A 25,672-nucleotide genomic window follows, 5' to 3' on the forward strand; every position below is an offset into this window, starting at 1 on the left:
TTCCGTTTTCATGTTTTTTAGTCCACTTTTTTCTGACATATTGTGCACTGTCTGGTTCTGGAAAGGGCGTCAATTGCACTCACATGGATAAGTTACGTTTAAATCATGGAAAGTTATTTATAATATTTGTTGAGATGTTAACAAGGCTAGCGCAATATTGGCTGGTAACCACAGTAGGAAAGCGATCTCTCTCCACCCCCTCCGGAGATTGCCGAACCGTGACGTTGGCGGGGATTCGGAGGACGTAGCGACGCCTGTTGGAGCTCGAGCGAGTCGACAGAGCGAGTGACAGGAAAGCAAAATGGCGGATGAAGATGTTACGCTGAATGGTAAACCTCTACAATCGCTCCGTGTGGCAGACTTGAAAGCCGCTTTGGAGCAACGATGCCTCCCTAAAAGCGGGGCGAAAAATACACTCATTAAGCGACTGAAAGGGGTAAGCTTGGCTCAGGTTTTTGCTTCTATCAACAAGCTGGTCAAGTTCAGCAGGAGGCTATAGAGAGTGGGGTTATAGGCCGTGTGTCGGTGGTTCGGGAGTGGGAATGCATAATATTTGGCACGCATACGCGTGCGGAGGATTTCAGGTCTAGCGAATTATGCATCAGTGTGTTTCAAGATGTCGAAGCAAATGTAGAACTATGTCTAGTGTGGTACAACACTCTTCAAAGTTGAGATGTGTTGCACGGACCGAACTGAAGGCCCAACCGGAGTGTGTGTGTGTTTATGCTAGCGAGCTAACTAGCGGTAGTCCCTCTACTGTATTTTTGAGCTGCTGTGCTCGGGCCAGCGTTCTGTGAGAGGAGGAGGGGCAGGGTGATTGGGTACGCGCCTGCCCATATGCGCCGTTTACATTAGCTCGCTAGTTACATAGTTAGCTTAGCAAGGCAAGCATGTTTTGGAGTTAATTAACGTGAAATTGCTTTTATTTTCATCTTCAATTATCTATTTTACTAAAATAAATGTTCCTAAACACTACCACAACTGAAAAACATATCGCTTTCCTGCAAACTAATGCTGAATATAATGTGCACACCGTCTGAGCCAATACCCAATTGCATTATAATTGCCCCATAAGTGGCGTAATAACAACTGCACACAATATTCCGCAATCACACAATTATAACGACACGTTCTTTAATCAGCCATGCAGTTTCTTTTGCATGTTTTATTACAATTTCCTGTGTGTGAAAATGGGGTATTCTTCTTCCGCATTTCCAATTGAATGCAAGCTAAAGGTTTGCAAATGTAATTGGAAGAGCAATCGAAACTGGCTGGCACTCTATAAACTCAATGACCCGAGTCGATTTGGATTTACGTATCGCCATGAAGCTTTGGCTGGGCCCCCCTCCTATGTAACTGACCAACGAACGATCCCTGTCGCTTCTACGTTCCCTATTTATACGGAATAAAAACGGGTTTGTTCATTAGAAGAGAATATCCATGCAGAGGACAGGACAGAGAGAAATAGTGTTTGAGACCCTGCTCCCGACCACGATGATGACGTTTTGGGCATCACTTGCAGCTGCAACAGCACAGAAACAACTCCAGCTGGAGTTGGCTTGGGAACAACAGGTTTTTGTCCTGTCTATGATGCTACATTTATCTCCCTTATTTGTTGACTGATTTCATGTATGTGCATGGAAGAATGTGTTTAGTTTTGCTACAATGTAAATGTTGAATGTTTAGTACTGTATTGCTTTTATTGCTTCTCCGGTGATGATCCCGCCATGCTAATACTGATGCACCAGACTGACGGTGTGTCTCTCTGGGTGCAAGTGAGTTAGCCTCACCTTCTCATACTGACTGGATCAGTGTGTGCTGAGGAGAATGCACAAATAGCTCTTACTCACCTACATCTTTGCGAAAATACAACAGCATGGTGATGTATGTGTTTCAACCAGCCTTTTGCTCTCTGTTTTAGGCTCTAATGTTGGAGAATCTTCAGAGGACCTCCACTCCCCATATTGGGCTCCAGCCCAACTCCCAGGTAAGAGCCCAAGCAAACAGAGTCAACACTAGGTGGAGTTACCTGATTTAATTGTCAGTCATCTGTGTGTTTGACCAGAGATGTATTTTTTTTTTTTTACCCTCAAATTAATTAGATACCTACCTGTAGCATTACATTTCTAAGGTTGTCTATCTTATATATTCTTAGATTGGGGTGAAGATGAGTCCTGTATCATTCAAATACAAAGATAGCCTTTCCCTTCCTGTTTTCTAATGTTGTGCCTATATCCCCTGTGAGTTTAGATTGGGGAGGAGATGAGCCAGAACAGCTTTATAAAGCAGTACCTGGCCCAGCAGCAGGAGCTCCTCCGCCAGAGACTGGAGAGGGAGGCCCGGGAGGCAGCCGAGGCCGACGGTAAGACATCCACAATCAGGCTCTAATATCCACACTAGCATACACTACTTAGCATGGAATGCTAGTGTGGAGTGGGCATTGGAACATTGTTCCAATATCCACACTAGCATACTACTTAGTGTGAAGCAATGTTTTGAGCATGCATTCTAAGTGGTGCTAGTGTGGACATCTGCTGAACAATGGACGATGGCCCCATAGATTAGTGCAGTTGGCACATGTATGTATGTATGTATGTTTGTATAAATAGTGGCACAATAGTGTTGTTAACAACGGTATATACCTGAATGGAGGGCAGTTAGATTAGTGCCATTCACATCTGCATATGGATGTACCAGAGTGAACTCCTCATCAGCATATATGGATAGTGTGCCCATTTCATTTCTCACACCATGTTATGTCCTTATTGTCTCCAATGATGATCTCGCCATGCTAATACTGATGCATCAGACTGACAGTGTGTCTATCTGGGTGCAAGTGAGTTAAACTCACCGTCTCATACTGACTGGGTCAGTGTGAGCTGAGGAGAACTACTAGGAATTAACCACGATTCCCGCTGTAATATATTTTACCCAAAAGGCTACTAATACTACTTCTGTGTCTGTCAGTTGAATGTATTATTGTATACCAGTTTATTTTGGTAAGTGAGTGAGCAGTCTTTGTTTATTCCATTCCCAATTGAGTTGTAGTCTGCAGACATCCCAGTTCCATCCTTTCTAAATGGGCAAAAAGCTTATTTTGTTGTCAAACAAATGGAGTGTGCTGCATGGCCTTTTATTAGGTCAACTCTGACCCCTGACATCTAACCTGTGTTTCCCCTTTCTGTGAAACAGAAAGCCCAGCGGGCCCAGAGGAGGAGGAGCAAACAGAGGAGGGCAACGACAGTGATTCCTACCACCCTGACAAGGTCAGTAACTTACACAGACAGAAGCAGAAGACGCTAAAAAGCCAACCACATTCGAACGGTCCTCCAGATATATTTATTATCCTATATGTTATATTGTTCATATCAACCGAGCAAACAGTCTCAATTTCTCTGTCTTCTTCCCCCAACCTCTCCTCTCCCACCCCAGCATCGCCCCATGCCCTCCCAGCCCCCACTGACCCGGGCTGAGGAAGAAGGAGGAGGAGGGCCGATGATGATGGGGCACCAGGGCCAAGGGATGATGATGGGCCAAGGGATGATGTCTCGCAGACCAGACTTTGGCCCAAGCTCTGTGCCCCAAGAGTCCCCTAACGCCCCTGGAGGTCCTGGATCCTGGATGCAGCACCGTCCCTCCCTCCAACATGGCCTCCACCACGAGGAGCCCACCACCCCTTCCCCGCCCCGAGCTGTGGCCTCCCTGTCGGTGCGCGTCCTAGGGGACCCAGAGCGCCAGGGCCTGCCCCCGTCCATGCCCTCCCGCGCCCAGACCCAGGAGAAGGAAGGCACCGCCCCGGCGGATGACGACCGACCTGCCCACTCCGTACTCCACCTCAGCCGCTCCGCCCGTGCAGCAGCTGGCGGTAACCGCGTCCAGGAAGACGGTGACGATGATGACAGCAGTGAGGAGGATGAAGATGAGTGGGGACCTGCGGCGGGGGCGAGGAGAGGTGGCGGAAGAGGATGTGCCCCTCCCCCACAGCCCCAGCAGCCTTCCCCCAGCGTCCCAGCGGCCCGAGAGCGATCCAGACGCAAGCTCCAGCCTCCGCAACACATCCCCCCTCAGCAGGTAGTACACCAGCCCCCCATGCAGCTCCGCCAGCCCACCCCGCCCCCCTCTCCACCCCCAGAGCTCTCCTTCCCCCTCCCCGACACCCCCAAACAAAGTCCACCCGACATGGATGAGGAGTCAGAAGGAGCTGGGGTGGCTGTCCGCCCCCCTCCAGGTGGCCTCCAGAGGCAGGACTCTGACTCCAGCTCCCGATCTAGCAGCCCAGAGCCCCTAGCCCAGCGCCGGCCCGGACCCCTCTCTTTGCTGGCCCGCAAGATGGCGTCCGAGGGAGCTTTCGGTAAGAGAGGCGAGGGTGCGCTGGCGGATGGCCAGACAGGTCCTGGAGGGGAGGCTTCCGGACCAGGAGATGGAGTTGGGAGCAGCCCAGGAGCTGGAGCAGGACCGGGGGTTGGGGTGGTCAGGTTCCCTGGGGCTGCTATCACCCACACAGGAGGTAGCAGCAGCGCAGGGCACACGGGATTCGTCACTGTACCTGAGGTCCCTGCACCCGTGGTTATGTTTGGATCAGGAGCCCAGCCCCAGTCCCATCCTGTCCCTCTGCTGTCGGTGGCAGCTGTCCCCAGCATAACCCTCACCACCGAGCCCCAGGGTCCATCTGGAGAGACGGCACAGAAGAGGACGGAGAAAGAGACAAAGCAGGTGGAGGAGAGGGAGAGGAAGATGAAGCAGGCGGAGAAGGAGAGGGAGAAACAGGAAGAGAAGGAGAGGGAGAGTCATCTGCCGCCATGGCAGCGTGGACGTGACTTGACGCTTCCATCTGCGTCTTCACAGTTTGGGTCTGGGGGGTCAGAGGAGCCTGCAAAGGACCAGGGAGACACCCCTAAAATGTCACCCTTCGGCAGGGACGAACCCCTATCCTCCGCTCCCGGCTCAGCCATGACGACCACCACCACCCCCCCGCCTGCCATCGCCCCCAAGAAGCTCCGCATGTTCTCCGACACCTCCTCCGGCTCCATGATCTCCCGTCCCAAACCTGTGCAGCAGGGGTCAGTGGTGGTGACCACCCCAGGGGAACCCCCTGAACCCCATGGTATATCTGTGAGACCCCAGGTGGTCCTTGTCTCAGGGGCCCAGCAGCACACAGACGACACCATGGAGGTCACTGCACTGAACAAGGCGTCCGTGGAGAAGCCTGGATGGAAAACTGGAGACGATGGGAAGATGGAGAAGGAGCGTGACAGCCAGGCGGAGAAGGAGCGTGACAGCCAGGCGGAGAAGGAGCATGACAGCCAGGCGGAGGCGGAGAAGGAGCGTGACAGCCAGGCGGAGGCAGAGAAGGAGCGTGACAGCCAGGCGGAGGCAGAGAAGGAGCGTGACAGCCAGGCGGAGGCAGAGAAGGAGCGTGACAGCCAGGCGGAGAAGGAGCGTGACAGCCAGAAGGAGAAGGAGCGTGACAGCCAGAAGGAGAAGGAGCAGGAGCGTGACAGCCAGGCGGAGAAGGAGAAGGAGCGTGACAGCCAGGCGGAGAAGGAGCGTGACAGCCAGAAGGAGAAGGAGCGTGACAGCCAGGCGGAGAAGGAGACTTCTAAAGCCGGGGAGACCAGGAGAAGGGGACCTGAAAAGACTGTTGAGGTTGAGCCCATGGGACCTGTTCTGCCCCCTTCTTACCCAGGTAAGGGAGAAGAAGAGAGGAGGAGGAAGGAAGATGAGGGGAGGAGGAAGGAATATGAGAGGTTGAAGGAAGAAGAGCGAGGCAGACTGGGGGAGAGGGCGAGGCACAGGAGGTCATCCCCCTCCAGTGGTGGCGACTCTTCATCCTCGGACTCTGGATCCTCTTCGTCACGTACCTCTGGCTCCACCTCCTCCCGGGACAAAAAAAAGAAGGTTAGTGATTGGCTAATCTGGATGTCAATCAATCTTTCTCTCTGCAATGACAAGCTATCATCACAATCCAGTGCTAGAGCAGTCTACACATTAGTTCTTGCTTATGCTTCTCTCCGATGATGATCCCGCCATGCTAATACTGATGCGCCAGATTGACAGTGTGTCTCTCTGGGTGCAAGTGAGTTAAACTCACCTTCTCATACTGACTGGTTCAGTGTGGGCTGAGGAGAACTAGTGAAAGATGCTTCACCACCTGCACATGCCATGCTTATTTCTTTATATTTTTTTCCCCACTAACAATTAACATAACCTCTCTTCCCTCATACAATCCTACGCCTTGCTCCTTAACAAATCCCCATCTTTCTTGTCTAACTTTTTTCTTTATTTGACTACATTTACTGATATAAAAGTTGATTCTTTACTGTTATAGAAGTGTCTCGAACACTTTTGGTCTCTTAACAGAACACGTTGATATTTTGCTATATATTGCCAATTGTCTGTGATTTGCTCACTCTTTATTTGTTTATCAGAAGACTGGCACAGGAAAAGGGGATAAAAAGAGAAGACTGGACAGAGGAGAGAAGAACCAACCTGCCAGGTCAGCCATAGTACCATTTGAGTTGCTCTCACACACACACTCCTTGCTGTTCTTTGCACGCACGAACACACACTTCACATAAACAATCCTTGGTGAGGTGCTCACATTTGAGGGGAAGCTCCTGCAAACCTTTCAAAAACAAGTGACATTATGTGCTCACGGTGTTGCTGATATAGGCCTACACAGATTCACAAAATCATACTCCATCTCACACCTGTCTCTCACTTAATTCATTTCTTCCCACAAGAACTGAAAACAATCCTAAATGCCAGTTTGTAGGTTTACAACAGTCCATATCATATAATCTATTCCTCTACCAATGTCTCTTGGCTCTGCTGGCATTTTTTTTTGTCTGCAATGTGAATGTGTCTTTGGATGTGGTCCTCTGTAGCTCAGCTGGTAGAGCACGGCACTTGTAACGCTAGGGTAGTGGGTTCGATCCCCGGGACCACCCATACACAACAACAAAAAATGTATGCACGCATGACTGTAAGTCACTTTGGATAAAAGCATCTGCTAAATGGCATATTATTATTATATTATTACTTGAACACATGCTGAACACTTCATTCTGGTCATTGATCCGTGGAGGATTGGACTCCAGGGGTGGATGGACGTCGCAAGGTAGCAATTGAGAGTTTAAAGAGTATAATAAAAGCAGGAAGCACCATCAGAAAACGTGTGTGGATGTGTGTGTGCAGATGTATACTGTATGTGTCTTGCCTCATCATCATGACGTTTGAATGTCTATCAATGACCATGAGTGAAGTATATGTTTCATTGGTTTTATTGTGTTTTGATGAATGACAGATGTTTTGGCTTGACTTCTGGTTTGGACATTTGACAAGGATAAATTGGGAAGAAAATGTGAATGGTGTCTTCCATATAGACCTGATACTGTAAGTTGGCCAGAACACCAAACAGAGTTTGCAACAATGTTTTAGCTTTATACATTGTAGCTACTCTACTCCTTGCCTGGAAACCCGACGTTGAATTGCATTTAATTCTAAGTCTGGAAGAAATGAGCGTTTTGAATCAGGAAAGTTTCCTTTCAAGACTTCTACATGCCAGATTTCTATCACCTGAAGCATGCGCAGAACCATGTAAACACGTGCACGGCAAGTATGCATGCGTCTCGTGCATGTATTTAAAAAAAATCTTGTGTGCATGCATCAGGCGATAGAAATCTGAACGCACTACCAGCACTTTAAAAAGTTTATAGTTTTTATTCAACATTCTGACTTGTAGAGGTCGTGAGAGGAAACTTAACTGATTCAAACGATCATTTCTGCCCAATGTAGAATTCGATGCAATTGTACTCCCAACTGTAAAGTTGTTACAATATAGCGTTAGCTTCTCCAGCAGCATTGTAAACAATCAAAATGCTTACTCACACGACTACATATTATGGAAAAGGCAACGGTTATATGCGGAAAAGTTGGGACGTCCCTACTCTAACCGTAACCCCTACCATTTTAAATGTAAACTTCAATTGGTTAACGTCCAATTATTTTAATTGGCTAACGGGGCGCTGTTTTGAAGCCACCGCGCCTCCATCTTGGCACTCCCCAACCGTTGTAAATAATATTTTGGAAGCTATATGAATAATTTATTAATGTCTACATTTTGTTTTTGCCACTTAATCTATTACAGACACCTTCATGCATCTGTTTTTTTGTTCTAATGATACTGTCCCACTACAACAACAACAATTATGTAATTTTGTCCTTAACATTTTAATTGAAATACTGTACAATTCCATTCATTCCTATGGAGGACTGCTCTTTCTGGGGAGTGCCAATATGTTTTAATATGGCCGACCGGCGGCTTCAAAGCCTCTCCTTGACCAATACATAGCAATCGCAATACAGGGTTTATATACATCATTGGTAACGTCAGCGTTGGGACGTCCAAAGATCCCAGATAGTATGGACCAAAAAAACGGTAGTCATATTTTTTGTCATGCGCTCAATGCGGCAGGGCCACAGCCGGTGTGGCCTTGGCCATTATCTATTATTGACAAGATGGTCGAGTGACCGCTCTAACAATGGAAATGCATGTCCTCAAAGATGGATGGCAGGCGGGGGGAGGCGAGATCAGGTGGGATCATATTAGCCAATGAGGGCAGATACGCGTGTGAACACGAGGCACAACTCCGATATAAAGTACTTTTTAAAAAAAGTTGACACTCATTGACTTCTTTACAAATATTCCTAATTTCGTGGTATTATTTTCGTGGTCTGGTTTTGGGTGGAGTAAACCCTCTCGCTTCTTCCTCTCTGCCTTAGCTGAGAAGATAGACCTGTCCTCGCTCTATCACACTAAATTCCCCTCCCGGCTCGCTATCCAATATGGCCGTCGTGCGTGTATTGCTACTCTGATACCGTCGCAGTGCACAAACCCCGCAGCTGCATAAGGATTTCTCGATTTTAAACCTCGTTTGACCGGAGTAATCGATTACGATAGAGCGTTGGCTGTCGGGGGTTCCAGCCCGGCAATATGCTGTCAGAAGGCAACAAAAACGGGTAAGATGGCGAACTAGAGGGAGAGGGGTTAGGCATTACGTTGCTAGCTGCTACCCTTGGTTTCATCGCTAGTCGCTACCGCGCAGCTAGTGCTGATAGCTTGTCACTTGTGTCATGTATCAAACCCTCGTTCAACCTGCGGTTCTGGTGCCTTTATATTCAGATTATGGCTAAACTTTCGACTCGTGCGTTGTCACGGTCAACTATAGACGTGGGCGTTTGATTATTAGATACGAAGTGTATTACATACAACGTGTACGCGAGTCTCGCTCTCTCCACGTTCACGGGGGGTGTGGATCCAATGGCCTCGTGTTGGGGGGGAGGGGATGGGCGATACCGGGGTAACTCCGTGGTCACTCATGTTTTAAGTCTCGAGTACCAAAGGATCCATTACGCAGATAAATAACTAATATAGCTGGTAGTGGTTGGCTTAAAGGCATCATTGTGAGAATCATGCAGTAGCAGCGTTTCGTTTTATTAAACAACGAATGACTTCCTCGTTACTCTTGACTGTCATAACATGTTTTTCTGGTGTGTACTAAAGCTCACCCACACTCACTGTGAATACAATGGATGTTTAGAGACCATTTTATATATTTAAATGATAAAGAAAGCTGCCTGTCTCACCGTATGAATCGGTGTGTGATATATAGAAAACGATATGTGAAGAAGTGGACAATTAAATCAGGAATACCCCTGGATTCATACACACGTATCATTGGTATGAATCTATAGATTATATAACGCATGTCCCACTGCATGAATCCTTGGGTATTCCTGATTTAAGTGTCCACTTCTTCACATGTCGTTTTCTATGCTCCTTGTATAAATATATGGCTCTGGTGTCAGATTGTTCAGCGAGATGAGTTGTGGTGATGTTAAATGAGTGTCACCATGGGAGTTCATTAATACACAAGACATCTGTTAGCCAGCAAGTCGTGTCTGTGTACCCTTATGGTGTGACATCACTTTCCTTCTCCCAAGGCTCACTGTTGATGAGACTGTCTCTTGCGGGTACCACATGTACAATCAATGCTGAATGTGTGGCGCAAGGATTAAACGATAAAGGAGGAAATGGAAAAAATAGCGGCCTCTCATGAAACATAGGGGTAGTTCCTCACCCCAACACACACACACTCTCTTAATGATCACTTATGGGACAGGCTGCTCCTACACTGCTGCCCCATTGGGGTCGAGTTCTAGTAGACATCTGGCCCCTAGCCCCATCACAGGCCTCACATTGCAGGTGTTTGGAGGGGGTAAGAGCTACACACACACAACAATTACTTTGTTTCGGTGTGGAGGAGGTGGAAGGCTTGAGGATGCAATAATGAATATTTCCAATTAGTTGGCAGTCAGTGACGTTATGACCCTGTAAATGATCACCTCAATTTGTGTACGTATGCAGCCTTTGGTTAGTCAGCAGGATGTCTTTGTTGGTCAGTCTTTGTGTGTGACTGACCTTATGAGTAGTTTGTTTTGAGGTGTATTTGTGACCCCAGCGCTGGGTGTCAGTTGGCTGCCTGATGGTTTGAGTAAGTTATTTATAGTACACTGTCCCAGATCACTGGCCTCAACCAACTTCCCCTTCGCTCTCCCTCGTCCTCCATCTGTCCTCTGTGTGTCTCCGGCTCTCTTCTCCGAGGTAGAGGTAGCCTCCCATCCATCTTCTCTTCTCTGCTTTTTAATGAGGGATACATTTTAGTTACTTCGTACGAGATTCTTTTTCGTTTTCATGGCTAATGAGAGATGGTAGGACAAAAGACCACAGATGTAATCTATGTCTTAGATTTTATGACATTTTCCTAATTCAGATCTTTGTATGATAATCTGCTCTCTCTACCCTACCCTCTCTCCCTCCCTCTTTCTCCCCCAGGGAGGTAAAGCAATCTTCCCTGTCAGAGCCGTCTTGCCCTCTGGAGAGGCCAGACCCAGGCCAGACCCAGCCCATCCCCGTCGGGGACCCACAGAACAGTGAGGGCCGTATGGAGGAGGTAAGGCCGCTGAGAGGGAGGGGTTGGGTACTGGGAGGGTACTGGGAGCAAGGGTCTAACAGTGGGGGGGGGCATTTGGGACACTGTTAAATGTCCATAGAGGGATACTTCTGTATGTGTCGGGATAACAGTGAACGAGCATACTAACCCCCTTGTAACTATGGCTTCGATAGAGTTAAAATACCCATAGGTATGGGTCTGAACGATCTAACCTCTCCTCGTCCTTTGACTGAGTTTGATACAGCCATTCTTTGCAACATACACTCACACACAGAGGTGCCATACACACACATTATTATGTAGTCATTATTTTCATAGAGCAGTTGCCTAAGCGACTCGACTGCAGGCGGTTCATCCCTAATGGGGTGTGAAATAAGATGTGAACTCCACACAGACTGCATGCATGCTCCACATCACGATGTTGTTTGGTCAGTGTGGGTGTCAGTGTGTGGTTGTGAGAGAGGGTGAGTTAAGTTAATCTACAGTCACATTCCTCCTTATTATCACAAGCTAAAGTAACACTCACTTTCAGATAAATATACACACATTTTCACTAATCCTATAATGGCCATACAGTTTTGTAGTAATAATCATTACAGAGCCATCAAAGGGAAGCAGAGTTACATTTATTTGGTTGTCCTTCCCTACTTGAGTCAGATCCAATGCTGTAAACCAGCAATGTTCCATGGCTAATAGGACCCTCATTTTGATTGATCTATCATGAGATAACTTCAGAGAATATTCTTCTCTTTTACATATTGCAGATTATAAGCTAATGCTATTGGTATTCAGCTAAATAAACCCTTTTGAAATGGCTCACCCTCACCGTGTGTGTTTGGGACCGTGACCTCAGGGTTTGCATGAGTAATAGCCCCTGACAGAGTGTGTGGGGAGAGATGCATCAAGGCTTTCTCCCTCCTCTCTCTTTCCCTCCTCTTCTCTCCACCTCTTTGTCTCTCTCTCTCCCCCCCTTCTCTTTCCATCTCTGCCTCTGCTTTCTTTCTCTCTCTCCACAACTGACTCTTGCTCTCTATTTTTCTCTCTACTGATGATCTCTATCTCTTTCCCTCTCGCGCTCTCTCTAGCCTGACTGTCCATCTTTATCTCTGTCATTCCCATGATCTCTTTATCTCTCTTGGTGTGACTGCTGTTTTAAAACCCCATTGATTGCTTTGTTACGAAGGTGCCCATGCCTCTTCCATTGCCCCTAATGGTACCTGCGTACTACTACTCCTCCTCCAACTCCTGCCCCGCTATGCCCAAGCGCCTCGGCTGTACCTGATCTAGGCCCCAGAGTGAGAGCTACTACTACACCACACCTGACCGCACTGAGTTAGCCTCCGAGAGAGAACCAGAGAGCCAGAGCCTGCAAGGCCTCCCCTCTAATCCTCCAGCCAAGACCAGCGCTGAGCCATACAGAGAGAAGCTGAACCACCAAGGCCTTCCCTAACCTCCAGCCCAGGCCAGCGCTGAGCCAACCACAGAAATAGAGGCTGAGCCTGCAAGCCCAGCCCTGAGCCAACCACAGGGCCTGAGCCTGACCCACCAACGCCCAGAGCTGAGCCAGCCAAAACCTGCAGAAACACAACAAGCCACGCAACCACAATCAGCACCAGAACCCTGGGGAGGGAAGCCCACTCACTGGACTGCCTGGTGGAGAGAGAGGGAGGGGGACGTTTTCTCCTGTTGTCGCCTTCCCTTCCTTCCGCCATTTTGTGGAGAAGCTACAGCTACTCTCCACACCCGCACAGAGAGAGAACGTGGACTACGGACTCGTTGCAGACAAGATGAGGCCAGAGGCACTGCTACTTCCTGCTGTTTATCTCCCTGTGTCTTCCTGCCAGTCTGCCCCCTACTGGTTGAGAGGACTGTAAACCGGCAGATGATTTCTGCCTCATTGACTTGAATGAACTGGTTCCACCTACACACTGCTAAGGACCAAACCGATAATCGGAAACGACACCAAGTTGACTTTCTCTGATACGTCTCCTAGCTATGTGTCTTCAATGTAGACACTCAAGTGGATTATTGAAATGGACTTAAAACATGATTTTGGACTACATCTTTTCTCATAAAGACATTAACCTCTGAGTGCAAGAACTTATGGAACTGTTTTGTTGCTACGGGCCCTTTTCATTGGCTCATTCCCCTGTTCCGAATGCTCCTATTGGCTTGACCTGCCAGGCCAGCAGCCAACCTGGGTCTTGATTGGCTGGTCAGCCCTCATCAGACTTCTGGATCTGATTTGAACTTTTCACCTGCATCAAAGACACTCAAAGCAAATACGAAAGGACATTTTTTTGGCAAATCTGGTTACAGTGCACACAGAATACGTCATCAGTGTGTGTGCTAATAGCCTACATTCTGAATTGACAACGGGGTGTTTGCCCAGACATCTGTAAGAGACTTTCAAAGCTATTTATAGAACATCTCCCCCTCACTGAACCTTTATAAAACTACTCAAGCCATAATGGACTTCAACTTCAATCTGTGGTCTCATTGGACTATTGATTATTACACCATCAGAGACTTTTCAGCTGCAACTTTGCAAGTCTATACGTCACGCAAATTCTGTCATGTACATCAAGGGATCCGATTTGTTTATATTGGGACCTCAAAAGTTTTGACCCCTATTTGTCGATAAACCATCCATTCAGGAATCCCTTGCCTCACAAGCCAAAGGCAAAATGACTCTTTATCAAGCAAAGCACCAGTCAGTTGAGAAAAGCCCTCTTCCCCCTCCCGTTCGAGAAAAAAAGTCCAAAGCTAAGATCACTTCCTGCCTGCCGGCTAATCACCATTCAGCACACTCAAATCGAGTCCCGCCCTCACTCCTCTGCCTTCTCTGATTGGACCCTTGTTGCCTAGATACAGTACACACTGCCGTGCGGTTGGGCCATAGCCAAGCCAGTGAGGAATCAGGTGTCAATGGTACCAGGAAATGACTTGTCATTTTTCTCTCTATTTGAGATATTTTACTTTTTTAAATAACTGTTAAGTAATGTCAGATAGTTTCTTCTCAGATCTGTTTGGTCGTTTACTTCGACTGGAGGATTGACTTCATTTTGCTATGTTTAACTCAATATAAACCCTTTTAAACTGTCATGATTACTGCAGTTTCAAGTTGATAGAACATCCTAATTTTATATGTAGCCTATCCTAAGTGTCTGCATGCATTTCCTGTCAGAACACCATTCTTTATTTGAATCCTCCACTGAATTGGAACTGCAGTATCAGCCCAGACCTGCTCAGGTGTCTCTGGTCTGACAGACGAGGTCTCCAGCGCCCACCCCTCCACCTCTGTGACATTGAACACTTCGTCACAACCCAAACACTGACTCACAGCATTGTATGTAGATGTTTAGGCACAAACACAGGCCTTTGTACATATACATTTTATGGGCAACAAAATGAAGACTATATATGCTGAGGAGTATTTCTGTCTGTAATAAAGCCCTTTTGTGGGTTAAAAGTCATTCTGATTGGCTGGGCATGGCAACCCAGTGGGTGGACCTGGCTCCAAATTGGGTGGGCCTATGCCCTCCCAGACCCACCCATGACTGCACCCCTGCCTAGTCATGTGAAATCCATAGATTAGGGCCTAATGAATTTATTTCAATTGACTGATTTCCTTTCATGAACTGTAACTCAGCAAAATCGTAGAAATTGTTGCATGTTGCGTTTTATTTTTATTCACTATTTGATTATAAAAGATATACAGTTGCAGTATAGTCGGTCTCTCTGCTTACCACACACAGGAAGAGCCAGACATCATTAACCATTAGCTCAAGGGTATCCTCCTGGTCTGAACATTAACATCCCCGACCCAGAGCCCATAAAGATACATGAATACAACGCCCTGTCACTCAACTAGGAGCTAAAAGGAGTAAGTTAATGTCAGTCCGTCTTACACTCAACCAGGTCTCTACAGTCTATTAGAGGAAAGCTTGCTGATGCCTTAAATTATACCCTTTATATAGCCTATTCTATGCACTTGGTTTGTCCTCTGTTGGCACTACACCCACACCACAGCAACACCGCAGTAGGAGTATTTTCAGTTAATTACCACCGTGCCTACGCCAACACACTGACAAACCCAGTAGGAGTGTACTTTAGATGTCTACTGATTAGTTGCAGTGCTAAACCCACACTTACACACAGCAGGAACATATTCATTTGTCTTAATCTCTCAGTGTCTTTGAACAAAGGTGGAGGTGAACGTGTCTGGAGTTCCTCTCTGTATCGACCAAGAGCCCCCCCCCCATCTTCTCCTTATGTGGTTTAATAGGAGCCTGTCAGATAGTTCTCTCCCTCTCTATCCTCCACCTCTCTCTCTCTCTGTTTAGTATGTTGACACAGTATCTGGGTCTCTTCTCACCCCACGCCCCTGGGGTATCTGTTACATCCTCTCTCTCTCTTTCCAGAGCACCACTCCTAAAGCGTTCGCTGCACGCAAGATCTCCTTGACCAGTGAGTATTACTGTTACCTGTCCTGGATCCCCTCTAATCTAGACTGTAGAAAAAGAATCACATCAGTCTATAGATGCATTCCATGTAGAGGGCTGTGGGTCCCTACAGAGATCATTGCAGCGCGTCGGCATTTTTCATGCTGCGGGTCCCACTGATTATCTGTAATACAGCTAGCCATAATGGGTCACGTGAGAAACTGGTAATTTAACCCATTAAGTTATGTTTGACGTTTTGATATTGCCTATAGGGAACCAAATTCCTCGAACCATGGTGAGTTGCGTCAAACGCCTAAAATTAACATTGCGGGACTGCGGTTGGGTTCGGGACCAGTTAGTTCTTTTGGTAGCGGGTGAGAGTCGGACAGAAAGCCAGCGGGTGTGGGCGGGTGAGTTATGAAAAGCTGCAGGCACAGCGGGATGAATAAATCAGTCCCGCGCAGACCTCTAATTCCAGGCTCAGTCGAAAGAGAAGCCATAGATTAGTCCGTTTTGAGTAAATCATGGTTCCTCTGCCAAGATATGTTGGTGACACAGGTGTGTGTTCATAACGGAGTCTGTCATATAAAATATTAGTTTTCCTGATTCATTAGGAACTAGATTCTCACCTCAGACAATCAGGAATCGTATGCCTTTTTTTGTTTCTTTTTTTTGGTGTCATTTAGCAGACGCTCTTATCCAGTCTACACCTGTTGTATTCGACGCATGTGAAAAATAAGATTGGATTACTATACTAACCATGTTATTTATCCTCTCAGCAGGCAGTAAGACTTCTCCAGAGGGAGGAGCAGCAGCAGGGGGGGAGGCAGAGTCCGGGACCGCCGCTGGGAGGAAGAGGAGGTGGGGATCCAGCACGGCCGTCAACGCCAAGAAACCATCCATCAGCATTACCACAGACTCACTCAAGGTACTGGACTGGGTAGCACAGACACACACACACACACACACACATTCTGAAGAAGAAAAAACACCCTGAAAATCACTTTAAATTCAGACATTTACATTTTAGTCATTTAGCAGACGCTCTTATCCAGAGCGACTTACAGGAGCAATTAGGGTTAAGTGCCTTGCTTAAGGGCACATCGACACATTTTTCACCTAGTTGGCTCGGGGATTGGAACCAGCGACCTTTCGGTTACTGGCACAACGCTCTTACCCACTAAGCTACCTGCCGCCCATACGTTCAAAGTTGTTACATTCAAACTTATTGTCCTCCTTTCTCCCCCTCTCCTACCAGTCTCTGATCCCAGACATCAAGCCCAGTCAGGAGGCTGTGGTGGATCTCCACCCTGATGACATACAGTTGTCTGGGGACGAGGACACCACCACCACCAGGGAGGACCAGGGCCTGGACAAGGGCCTCAAGATCAGACGCACCGTCACACAGGTGGGGAGAGGGGCCTGGGGAGTGGATCAGATGAACTGTAATAGGTTACTGTATAAATCACGCATAGGGGTGTATCTTATGTGTGTACCAAAGATGTGTATACAACATTACTGTGCGGGCCATTCAATGTAATTGCACCACCATAAGTTGATGATAGCTGGAGTGATATTGGTATATAGACTACATTTAAAACTAGATTTAGGTTTTATTTATTCGCACCAAAGAATGACAGAACGGTACAGATAAACTGGTAAAAGCAGAGTCCGGATGAGGTTAGAAGCCCAAAAACTCACCCCAAATATAAGTATGAAAAAAAAGTTTGTTCAGTCAGTTAAGCAATGTACATTAATATCATAAATAGACAAGATTTGTAGTTTCTTAAACAAAGGTACAGATGGAGCCAGGTAATTAGAGGAGGTGGCTAGTCTTGTAAATGTATTTTGTATGATGAGTAATTTGTGTAGGTAGGAGGCATATGTACTGGGCCAGACAATATTACAGTAAATAAGATATGGGTAAATTAAGCTATAGTAAAGAGTTAGGAAGCAAGCCTGATGAACCAAACCATTAATCTTTCTGATGATACCAACAGATATCACTTTGCTACAGACAAATTGAATATGATCTTTCCAGGATAACCTTTCATCAATTAGATAACCTTTCATCAGTTAGAACTGTTCCATTTCATTCCCACCAATTGAGATTCTGGAGAATACAATAAAGTCTGAAACCATTCAGAAAATTTGGCCGTATCTGAGTTGGCTTCATTAATTAGTGAATCAAAATAGTTGTGTGATAAAATCCAATTGGTATCATCAGCAAAGAGAATGGGAAGTATGGTAGAAGACACAGCAGCAAGGTCATTGATATAGATTAGGAATAACAAAGGTCCAATTATCGAACCCTGTCGCACACCACAGGGTATTTTGGCCCTGGTAGATGCACAGCAGTTTGCATAAACAAATTGTTCTCTATCATAAACATAACTATATAACCAATTATATGTACACTACCGTTCAAAGTTTGGGGTCACTTAGAAATGTCCTTGTTTTCCATGAAAACATGCATGAAATTAGTTTGAATAGGGAATATAGCAAAATGAATAGGAAATGTAGTCATTGACAAGGTTAGAAATAATGATTTTTAATTTAAATAATAATTGTCCTTCAACCTTTGCTTTCGTCAAAGAATCCTCAATTTGCAGCAATTACAGCCTTGCAGACCTTTGCATTCTAGTTGTCAATTTGTTGAGGTAATCTGAAGAGATTTCACCCCATGCTTCCTGAAGCACCTCCCACAAGTTGGTTTGGCTTGATGGGCACTTCTTACGTACCATACGGTCAAGCTGCTCCCACAACAGCTCAATAGGGTTGAGATCCGGTGACTGTGCTGGCCACTCCATTATAGATGGAATACCAGCTGACTGCTTCTTCCCTAAATAGTTCATGCATAGTTTGGAGCTGTGCTTTGGGTCATTGTCCTGTTGTAGGAGGAAATTGGCTCCAATCAAGCGCCGTCCACAGGGTATGGCATGGCGTTGCAAAATGGAGTGATAGCCTTCCCTCTTCAAGATCCCTTTTACCCTGTACAAATCTCCCACTTTACCACCACCAAAGCACCCCCAGACCATCACATTGCCTCCACCATGCTTGACAGATGGCATCAAGCACTCCTCCAGCATCTTTTCAATTGGTCTGCGTCTCACAAATGTTCTTCTTTGTGATCCGAACACCTCAAACTTCGATTCGTCTGTCCATAACACTTTTTTCCAATCTTCCTCTGTCCCGTGTCTGTGTTCTTTTGCCCATCTTAATCTTTTATTTTTATTGGCCAGTCTGAGATATGGCTTTTTCTTTGCAACTCTGCCTAGAAGGTCAGCATCCCGGAGTCGCCTCTTCACTGTTGACGTTGAGACTGGTGTTTTTGCGGGTACTATTTAATGAAGGTGCCAGTTGAGGACCTGTGAGGCGTCTTTTTCTCAAACTAGACACTCAAATGTATTTGTCCTCTTGCTCAGTTGTGCACCGGGGCCTCCCACTCCTCTTTCCATTCTGGTTAGAGCCAGTTTGCGCTGTTCTGTGAAGGGAGTAGTACACAGCGTTGTACGAGATCTTCAGTTTCTTGGAAATTTCTCGCATGGAATAGCCTTCATTTCTCAGAACAAGAATAGACTGACGAGTTTCAGAAGAAAGTTCTTTGTTTCTGTTCATTTTGAGCCTGTAATCGAACCCACAATTTCTATGCTCCAGATACTCAACTAGTCTCAAGAAGGTCAGTTTTATTGCTGCTTTAATCAGCACAACAGTTTTCAGCTGTGCTAACATAATTACAAAAGGGTTTTCTAATGATCAATTAGCCTTTTAAAATGATACATTTGGATTAGCAAACACAACGTGCCATTGGAACACAGGACTGATGGTTGCTGATAATGGGCCTCTGTACGCCTATGTTGATATTCCAATAAAAATCAGCCATTTCCAGCTACAATAGCCATTTACAACATTAACAATGTCTACACTGTATTTCTGATCAGTTTGAAGTTATTTTAATGTGCAAAAAAATTGCTTTTCTTTCAAAAACAAGGACATTTCTAAGTGACCCCAAACTTTTAAACGGTAGTGTATAATCATGAAATCCGTAATAATGCAATTTAGAAAGTAATATTTCATGATCAACCATATCAAACGCTTTGGATAAATCTAAAGACGCCAAACGCGTATTCATTGTTAAGGGCTGTAAAGATTTTGTCCTCAAGTTGCAAAAGAGCTATATCTGTGGAGTAGTTTTAACGATAACCATATTGGTGCTCATATAGAATACATTGTTGATTTTAAATGTTTCAACTTTCTCTTATACCAATTTCTCTAGGATTTTAGAAAAACATAGTACTGATATTGGGCGATAATTTGTAAAATATCTTGGATCCCCAGATTTATAGAGGGGGATAACTTTGGCAATTTTCTCCATCTTTAGGAACAATACCAGTTTGCGTAGATTTGGTGAAGATATACGTTAGAGGCTGCTGCTGATATCTTTTAAGTTTCCAATTACCTCCATTACATCAGGGGGATCAAACTGAAGCAGAGAAGGGAAATGTCCCTTAATGTAATCCAAGAGATTTCCATCAGGATTTTTTGAGACCGGTTGTAAACCAAGGTTTCCAGAACCCTTCTGCTGCTCTCTTATGTGGTTTAACTAAGGGAAAGCACTGGTGAAATACAGAATTGAAAGATGTGAGAAGTCTGGTAAGCAGACTCCACATGGTCTTGATTATAAAAATTTCCCCATGAAATATCATCAATCAACATCTTAAAGCGCTCACAATTACTTTTGTTAAATATTCTACATTTTAATGCTATTAATCATTCCCATCTGTTCATTCCCAGCTGCCAAAGAGAAGTGGAAAATTGGAAAGTGGTCAGAAATGTCAGTATAAAGTATACCTTTATTAGCCACATTATTCAAAAAATTAGTAAAAATATTATCAATAAGTTTGGCAGGTGAACTAACTGGTCACTCTTGTGGGCTTATAGATGAGGGGATACAGATAGCTGGAGTATAAAGTATTTAAAAAATCAGATGTCAGTGAGTGGTTCTCACTTCTTTAAATAAATGTATGTTGTAATCAACCAATTTTTTTCTTAATTATTAACCAAATCCAAGCATATCAATAAAACTACCAATATCAGAATCGGGTGGGCGATTTTTTTTACCACCAAAAAATGAACAGGAGGGAATTTCAAGGAAGAGATTCAACATCAGTGTTATCAGATGTAAGTGCGAGGTCCTCTCTTACAAAGAATTGAAAACATTTATGAACAAAGATGGACACTCCTCCTCCCACTCTTGATGTTCTAAATAACATGCCATTTAGCAGACGCTTTTATCCAAAGCGATTTAGTCATTCGTGCATACATTTTTGTGTATGGGTGGTCCCGGGGATCGAACCCACTACCCTGGCATTACAAGCGCCGTGCTCTACCAGCTGAGCTACAGGATTATAAGGAGACATGTCATAAAGCATGGTTGTCTCTTCAGTCAGCCATTTTTCTGAAAGGGCAACAATGGAAAATTCATGACTGAGAGAAGACAGATAATGAACAAGGTTTTTGCAAACGTTCAAAGGAAAGGTAGAAAATAAGCTAGTCTTGGAATTAGATAAACTGCTATACAGGTTGTTAAATTGCTTCACATTATAGTGATCACAAGTGATACTTATTTCTGATACATTTCTGGAAATGTGAATCTGGATCAACACAATCATTATATTTATAATTTGCTTCATTAATATGTAATGTGTTGAAGACCACGTTATCAGGGTTGATATCCTGCCCAACTAAGAGAGCGAGACAGTGGGAATCATCCAGAGGGTGGAACAGAAACATGGAAGTACGTGCCTCACATGTCCAATACAACCATTTGTGTTAGTTTTATCAATGGGGTGCACTTCATATGGAATGCACATCGACACAGTCCACATAGCATCACAGAAGACTTGAGGGTTATGACATTGAGCAATGTGTGTTTTTGGTCATGAGGTTAGGTGAAACACATGAACAAAGTAGAGTAAATATGTGCGCGTGTGTCAAATCAGTGGACTATAGTGGAGTCACTTGCCATTATCCTACGAGAGGGGGGGTGAATGACCAGCTGATCATACTTCCAAGTATGCGATGTTGCCTTTTTGTTCTTCTGTTAGTCGTGGCAGCAGTTCCTTTCTTTTGAGGCGTACCTTTTTGGAGAAGTCTTCATTGATGAATATTTTGGTTCCCTTCAGGCACTTGGCTCTCCTGAGAATCTCCTTGTCTTTGAACCTGAGCAGTTTCTTCACTATAGATCTGGGCAGTCCAACGGGAAAGAAAGGGCCATTCCTATGCCCTCTCTATCTCCATGAGTTTAGGGTCCAGTTTGAGTTGATCTGCCTGGAGTTTCATGGCCTCGACTTCTGTGTCATACCAAGTTTCAGTCTTTACGTCCTCAATTACATCGATTTAAAATGTTATTGCGCCTCGATTGGTTTTCGAGGTAGTCTCCTTTGGAAGAGTGCTTGTCAAGTGTTTGAAAAATTGCAAAATCCTCAGACATGGTTTTGAATGCGGTCTGGCTGGTGACATTCACTCCCTTTAGCTCCTCTACCTCTGACTCCGTAAACTCCAAACTGTGTAAATTCCATGAAATCCTTAAACAGATCATCAACCCTTTTGTTGGTAGAATCCATAAAGACTTACAGATCTATTAGATCTTTATAGAACTATTTTTGTTGATCGAGTAGTTCATGAAGTGTAGTGCTTGATACATATTCCTCTTCCGCATTGACCTTTGCAGCATTTTTCTGTCTAGCATAAGCCATGCCCCAAGCTTGTTGTGACATAAAATGAGTTCGCAAACACAACCCACACCCAGCCTCCCGAAAACAAGCACCGCCAGTGAAATGGCAAATGAACACAGGCAACAGAGACTTGATCACACATGCACCAGTACGATAAACAGAGAGAAGGCGGAAGACTTACTCACTGTATGGATCCTGGCTGCACTTTACTAAACGAGCGGGAGATCACGAACTCGCAAGTTAGTGCAGTTGATACAAGCAGTATGCGGGGCAGTAAACCTAAACACCGGTCGAAGATGCTTGGGAGAGACAGTGGTAGGAGCATTCGCTTACCCACGGAACGAGCAACGTGAAAGAGTTGCGTGTGAGGACGGAGGCAGTTTTCTTTTTATCGACGACCAAACATTTATTGTTATTCACTTGCGCTAAATAGTGATTAAGTTGTCTCTTCTCCATTCATAGGTGGTCCCAGGTGAAAACCCGGAGAATGGCCAGGGAGAACGAGAGGAGGAGGAGGAGGAGGAGGAGAAACCGGAGCGTGACAGAGGGAGGACACAGAAAGAGAAGAGGAAGAACAGCAACTCAGAAGACACCATGGAGTCTCAGTCCTCCACTACTCACGACGCCGACGCTAAGAAAGGTAACTAGCCGCACAACAGTTCTGAAGTGTAACACCATCTCCCAAGCCTCAGGCTAATATGACAATTCTTTCTAACCACTTTTTCTTCCTGCTCCTTGCCCCTTATTTTTCCCCTTCTCTTTAAATCTATCTCTCTCCCTCAGTCATTCCCAGTGATACTCTGGTGCGTCGCTCCATCAGTCAGCAGAAGTCAGGTGTGTCTGTTACCATCGACGACCCGGTCCGCACCGCCAAACAGCCCTCTCCGCCCAGAGGCAAAGTCTCCAACATCGTCCACGTCTGTAACCTGGTGAGTTCAGAGCAGTGTCTTTAACCCACTCATTTGAGTGTATAACATACATAAAAGTAGATCTTGGGAAATGGTTGCTCTTAGTCACGGATCAGTTTTTAAAATGTTCTTCCCTAATGGTTAAGGTTAGGATAAACGGATCCTAGATCTGCAAAAGGGCAACTTCTACCTTGAATCAACATCATGAACTGAGTGACCTTTGGCCCTGATTGACCTATGACCTCTCTCCTGTCCATTAGGTGCGACCTTTCACCCTGGGCCAGCTGAAGGAGCTACTGAACAGGACAGGCTCAGTGGCAGAGGATGGCTTCTGGATCGATAAGATCAAGTCTCACTGCTACGTCACTGTGAGTAACTGTCATTGTCTCTCTCATACCAGTTTATCTTTCACTATCATTGTCTGTCAGTCTCAAGTCTGTCAGATAATGAATTCCGTATTTACTTAATTGAGCCTAGGGACTAGAGAAACTGATGGCTTTGAAAGTCCACGCACATCACACTGTTGTTTTTCGAAGAACTGGTCATTGTTCTTTGTTGACCTGTCTCTCTCTCTCTCTTCTCCCAGTACTCCAGCACAGAGGAGGCTGTGGCCACGCGAGCTGCTCTCCACGGGGTGAAGTGGCCCCAAAGCAACCCTAAGGTCCTCAGTGTGGACTTCTGTGAGCAGAACGAGGTGATTCTGTTCTACCCTCTCACACCCAACAGGGAACAACTGGACTAGTACTAGTAAACACTAGGAACATAGGAATATTAGCCCTGATGTACTAATGGGTATCTACATAAACTAACTTGGGGGAAGAAATAGCTGGCGCTTGATGTGCAGACAACGTGTAAATTATATTATTTAACACAAATTGAACCACGCCCTTCCTCTCTTATCAATCCAAGGGAAATGTTTTTTTCCCTCTCATTCATCCTTTCTTCCCCTCGTTCTCTCCCTTCTCTAGCTGGACTTCCACAGAGGCCTGCTGACAGTGGACCCCAGAGAGGAGCACCGCCCCCAGCCTGGTGTGGGTCCTGGAGGTCCCAAAGTCCGACCGGGCGCGCTGCCCCCTCTGATGGACGGGCGCGGGGACCGCGCCGTGGTCGGAGGGGTGCGGGACCAGTGGGCGGAGAGAGAGAGGGAGATGGAACGCCGGGAGAGAACCAGGGCGGAACGTGAGTGGGACCGGGACAAGGTTCGAGACTTCGGAGGCAAACCAGGAGAGGAGAGGGAGAGAGGGAGGAGATCTCGCTCCCTGGATAGAGAGAGGAGGCGGAAGGAGAGGGACGGGAAGGAGAAGAAGACCGACAAAAAGGGTGAGAGGAGATGGAGTCTTTCCTAAGCCTCGCAGAAGCTGCTTTTGTCCTCCATATACATGTTTTAATATCTAAGCTGTTTGTAACCTATAGCTATTACGATGTTAACTCACTGTCTTTCTCTCTCTCTCCTCTATTTTCATCCATTCCAACAGACGAGCCTCCTGCCAAATTACTAGACGACCTCTTCAATAAGACCAAAGCAGCTCCCTGTATATACTGGCTCCCCCTCACTGAAGAACAGGTAAGACACAAACACTTCATCCTAATGCAACAACTTGATAGGAGTGTGTTTTGTCATTGATTACTGTTGTTGGTATCCCCAGGCAAACCAGAGGGGAAAAGAACGGGAAGAGCGACAGAAAGAACGAGAGAGGAGGCGGAAAGAACAGCTGGAGGAGGAGGACAAGAAGCGAGAGGAGGAGAGAAAGGAGAGAATTAAAAGCAGAGAGAAGGAGGGAGGAGCTGCGGTAAGCACTGGAAGTGTGAGTGTCCGGGGATCTGAGGGAGACCGGGACAGAGAGAGGGAGCGAGGGAGGGACAGAGAGGGGGATAAGAGGAGGGACAGTGGTGGTTTCAGACCCAGAGGTCCTGATACTAAACCCTCTTCAGGGTTCCGACGCTCCCGTAGCCGTAGCAACCCCCGAGACAAACGCCGTTGAGTGTTCAGTTTGACAGAGTGAGAGAGTTGGGGGGGGTTAGGGGTGGATGCAGTCCCTAATTCAACACACAATTGAATTAGGCACTGAGAGAGAGCTCTAGTCCCCCTCATTTACCTTTAAACCACTTCCATAGTCTTCAGGGTAACAGTCTGTTCCTCCTCACTGGCTATCCTGTCCTTTGGGCCAGGGAGACTCCTATTTAGAAAACCCCAGATCCTCACGCAGTAATGCCATCTCTCTCACATGTTCATAAACATCTACATGTATAGACTTTAGTCACATGTTGATAGTGAAGCGAAAAATGTCTGCCTCCAAAATGGCACCCTATTTCCTCTATAGGGAATAGATACAGTGACATTTCAGATGCAATCGCTCTCCCTCTTCCTCATATAGCGGTCTCAACTGTCTGAAGCTCCTCATACGAAGCAGTCCAGAGGCGTATTCTGAGCTCTGTAAATTCTCATGCATTTTAACCAGAAATGGAAAGAAAGGGTGGAGGTTTGCCTCAAGGCTTGGAACGGAGTCTTGTTCCACCAATCTCTGCAACCACACAGTAATAAGACTGTTCTCTGTAATAATCCATTT

The 25,672-nt window shown here is 45.9% G+C and overlaps 1 protein-coding gene and 3 non-coding genes across 6 annotated transcripts; all 4 read left to right on the forward strand.

Annotated features, from left to right (window-relative positions):
- The first annotated feature begins 287 nt into the window (after positions 1–287).
- Positions 288–25,117, forward strand: LOC121572620 (apoptotic chromatin condensation inducer in the nucleus). Of its 3 annotated transcripts, XM_045225573.1 has the most exons (18): positions 288–436; positions 1,922–1,987; positions 2,251–2,362; positions 3,193–3,266; positions 3,433–5,307; positions 5,338–5,898; positions 6,429–6,496; positions 10,898–11,015; positions 15,440–15,485; positions 16,240–16,388; positions 16,719–16,868; positions 22,660–22,837; positions 22,981–23,126; positions 23,366–23,473; positions 23,692–23,799; positions 24,074–24,425; positions 24,581–24,669; positions 24,752–25,117. In XM_045225573.1, the coding sequence occupies exons 1-18, from the start codon at positions 302–304 to the stop codon at positions 25,085–25,087; spliced, it is 4,671 nt and encodes a 1,556-aa protein (XP_045081508.1). In that variant the 5' UTR covers positions 288–301; the 3' UTR covers positions 25,088–25,117. The 3 variants fall into 3 exon arrangements, with proteins under 3 accessions (XP_045081508.1, XP_045081506.1, XP_045081507.1); XM_045225571.1 differs by having other exon boundaries at positions 3,433–5,898; XM_045225572.1 differs by having other exon boundaries at positions 3,433–5,898; positions 6,432–6,496.
- On the forward strand, positions 1,709–1,827 carry LOC123492766. Its single transcript, XR_006661876.1, has one exon. It is a non-coding gene; the product is annotated as a small nucleolar RNA U6-53/MBII-28 (small nucleolar RNA).
- Positions 2,770–2,888, forward strand: LOC123492765. Its single transcript, XR_006661875.1, has one exon. It is a non-coding gene; the product is annotated as a small nucleolar RNA U6-53/MBII-28 (small nucleolar RNA).
- On the forward strand, positions 6,010–6,128 carry LOC121573086. Its single transcript, XR_006001965.2, has one exon. It is a non-coding gene; the product is annotated as a small nucleolar RNA U6-53/MBII-28 (small nucleolar RNA).
- Positions 25,118–25,672: the final 555 nt, after the last annotated feature.

The sequence above is a fragment of the Coregonus clupeaformis genome, chromosome 16 (genome assembly GCF_020615455.1).
Source record: "Coregonus clupeaformis isolate EN_2021a chromosome 16, ASM2061545v1, whole genome shotgun sequence".
NCBI lineage: Eukaryota > Metazoa > Chordata > Actinopteri > Salmoniformes > Salmonidae > Coregonus > Coregonus clupeaformis.

Coding starts and splice junctions, on each gene's coding strand:
- LOC121572620 (XM_045225571.1), top strand. CDS start 302: ATGGCGGATGAAGATGTTACGCTGAATGGTAAACCTCTACAATCGCTC. Junction 16,869..22,659: donor TCAGACGCACCGTCACACAG/GTGGGGAGAGGG, acceptor CTCCATTCATAG/GTGGTCCCAGGTGAAAACCC. Junction 23,800..24,073: donor ACTTCTGTGAGCAGAACGAG/GTGATTCTGTTC, acceptor TCCCTTCTCTAG/CTGGACTTCCACAGAGGCCT.